The 3039-nt window shown below is 28.7% G+C and overlaps 1 protein-coding gene across 1 annotated transcript in view; it reads right to left on the reverse strand.

Annotated features, from left to right (window-relative positions):
* Window positions 1-631: 631 nt before the first annotated feature.
* The window catches only part of Phum_PHUM560900 (uncharacterized protein), a gene marked incomplete at both ends in the record, with an annotated part of 3102 nt that continues 694 nt past the window's right edge, over window positions 632-3039 (reverse strand). The window contains 3 exons of the mRNA XM_002431877.1: window positions 632-2188; window positions 2309-2522; window positions 2653-2718. Coding sequence (XP_002431922.1) covers window positions 632-2188; window positions 2309-2522; window positions 2653-2718 — 1837 coding nt within the window. The remainder of the gene's footprint in view (window positions 2189-2308; window positions 2523-2652; window positions 2719-3039) is intronic.

Consider the following 3039-nt stretch of genomic DNA (forward strand, 5'->3'; position numbering starts at 1 on the left):
CGTCGTCGTCCTCGTAGTTATTATTAATAACGAAGGGAATATAATAATAATGATGATGATGAAATAATAAATGTAACGAAAGGATTAATTATTATTATTATTAAAAAATTATTGTTACACTTTCTTTTTTTTTTTGAAAATTTATTTACTCACATATTTAGAAACGAAAAATTTTATTAAAAAAAAAAAATTTATTTTTACGAAAATGCCGTCGGGATTTATATATATATATAATAACGCCAACGAATTAAAAATAAATAATAATAAATAATTACGCGTTTTAATTACTTTTTTAATAAAAAAAAATAATTATTATTATTATTTATTTATTTATAAAACTAAACGCCCGAATAATATTGCGCTGCATTTTGCAATACTTGCGCTCGTTTTGTTGACAAAAAAAAAAAAAAAAGTAAAATAATTTTTAAATTCGCGAGGGAATATCGTTTTAAATATTATCATTATTATTATTATTATTATTATTATTAGCGTGACTAGAGTGTGTTAGGAATCAGAGTATTGAGAAAAAAAAAAATGTATTGAATTGAATGAATGATATGGCGAAGGACGATATTGTAAATGTTTTTGAATTGTTTGTTTTCGTTTTTTTTTCTTCAAATGATTTTAATTTTTAGTTTTTTTTTTTTTTTAAATTTTCATCATTATTATCGTCAGTCGTCGCGGTATCTTTATCGTCATTTTTAAAACCTAAAAATTCATTGAGCGACTCTCTCAAATGAATCGTTTTCCTTTTTTCGAAAGCTTCAAATGCATCTTTCGGCACGCTACGAAAAAGGCTTTCCCTCCTTAATCTATTCAACAATTCGTTCGGCCTTAAAAAAATTTCTCTTTCTATATCTTCCTGATTTTTTTGTAATTGTCGAAGAAGTTGCGTCGAACATTCTAAACCGACCGAGGGAGAACGTAGCCTGTACCAATCTTGTAAAGGAGGATTAGATTTTTCATTTCCAAAACTGTTTGACCGGCTTATTCTCCTAATAAAAAGATTTGTTTGATATTCTTTTGAAGATTCATCATCATTATCATCATCATCATTCGGATTCACTTCATCAAAATTCATAGAATTCTTTTGAGAATCGTTTGTAATAACTACGTTCACTAATTTTTCCGCGTCCATCTGAGTCTTTTCATCACTTTTATCTTCTTTGTACTGTTTTAGTATTTTAAGTAAAGAAGAATGTTCGGTTGGATTCGTGTCAAATTCTAAAGGGAAATTTCCATCGTTTTCTTCGTCCGTTGTTTCTCCACCTTCCGGCGATGGGGGTGGCGTTATTGAAAAAATTTTACCCGATTTCGTTGCCGGCATTATGGCTGGAGGTCTTTTTTCCGGATTTAAAAACCATTCCAATGGTACCGATTTGATTTCAACCGTTTTGATTTCCGTTATTATTTCGTCATTTAATTTATCGTTAAATTTTTTTCCCCGATATTTGTTGTTTACGTCGCGTGAAAACACAAAATCTTCTTTATTTTTTTTTAACTTTGGTTTGACGTGAGATTCGGCATTATGGGTCGGTTGACAATGTTCTATTACTCCGAGATCCCATTCACCTAAACCCGACCAACTGTCCGAACTTTCGGACGATGATCTGTGAGTTTTATTAAAATCATTTGATTTATCCGTGAGCATTTGAGGTTTTAAAGACCCGAAACTCCGACATCTTTTCATATAATTTTCAAAACAATTGATGGTGGCCTCCGAAAGTGAGCTCAGTATGGAATTTGATCCTTCTCCAGGGAGCGATATAGAAGACGAATTACGACGGGGGAGTTTCACCGACCCCGTCGCTGATTGATTCCCATTTTTATAATCGACATTTTCCGCGTCAGCTGAGACTTTTCTGAGACTTTTTTTTATTAGCTCGTTGTAATTCGGTAAAGATACAGTTGAAACGTGTTTGATTTTTCGTTCCATTTTTTTATTTTTATTATTATTATTATTATTTTTCATTTCTTCATCTTTAACATCTTTCGAAGTGGAATCCATTAAAAATTTTTTCATTCTATTTCCGGATATTTTACCGAAACGATCTTGTCCTGAATTTTTCTTTTTACAATGCGATCTTTCAAACATTCGGTTACCGTTATTTCCATTTCCGTTGGATTTGTTTGTTTTATTTTGATTCATGAGATTTTCCGAATAGAGTACGTAACTCGGAGAACACAACTAAAAAGAAAATTTTTTTTTTTACCATTATAATTGACTGAATATAAAAAACAAATTTTATTACATTTTTTTTTTTTTTTTAATAATCTGAATATTATTTTAACGATAAAAATTACTAACCTCCGGTAATTGGTTATTTAAAACCTCCGAAGAATTGATTTTCCGTTTTCTTTTTTTCCTCGGAGGCGGAATGGGTGGTTTGTTAGAATCGTTTAGATCATCATCAATCACGGGTAAATGTGATGATTGCCATTTAAAGGGTTTATAAGGTCGATGTCTCGTTCGAGGTGGCACTGCATGGACAGGAACAGGATACGATGTATTTCGAGGTTTACTTTAACGAAAAAAAAAAAAAAAATAATCACGTTTTACCCTTACGGTTATATAAACCCCTCGTAAATCTTTTATTATTAATAATAATAATAATAATGATATCTTTTATAAATTTAGAAAAATTTACTCACTTGATTCCTCTGTAAATAAAATCTCTTGAAATTTTTCCCTGGGATTGGGAATATGGACTCTTTGGTCTAATCTGTAAAATTTAAATATTATTTTTTATCGAAAAAAAAAAAAAAAAAAATTTTATTTTAAAATTCGTTTAATTAAAAAAATGAAAAAAAAAAAATTAAACGTGAATATTTAGCAGTCGTAACAACACTCATTGCTATTAAAAAAATTTGAATAATAATAATAATAATGAAAAGGGGGAAAGAAAAAAATAATAATAATAATAATGACACTTGGTAAAAATAATAATACAATTTAACTACCGTTTTGTAGGCAGTAAATATATATATATATATATATATATATATATATATATATATATATATATATATATATATAAA

This window comes from Pediculus humanus, genomic scaffold, assembly GCF_000006295.1.
Source record: "Pediculus humanus corporis 1103172108298 genomic scaffold, whole genome shotgun sequence".
Lineage (NCBI taxonomy): Eukaryota > Metazoa > Arthropoda > Insecta > Psocodea > Pediculidae > Pediculus > Pediculus humanus.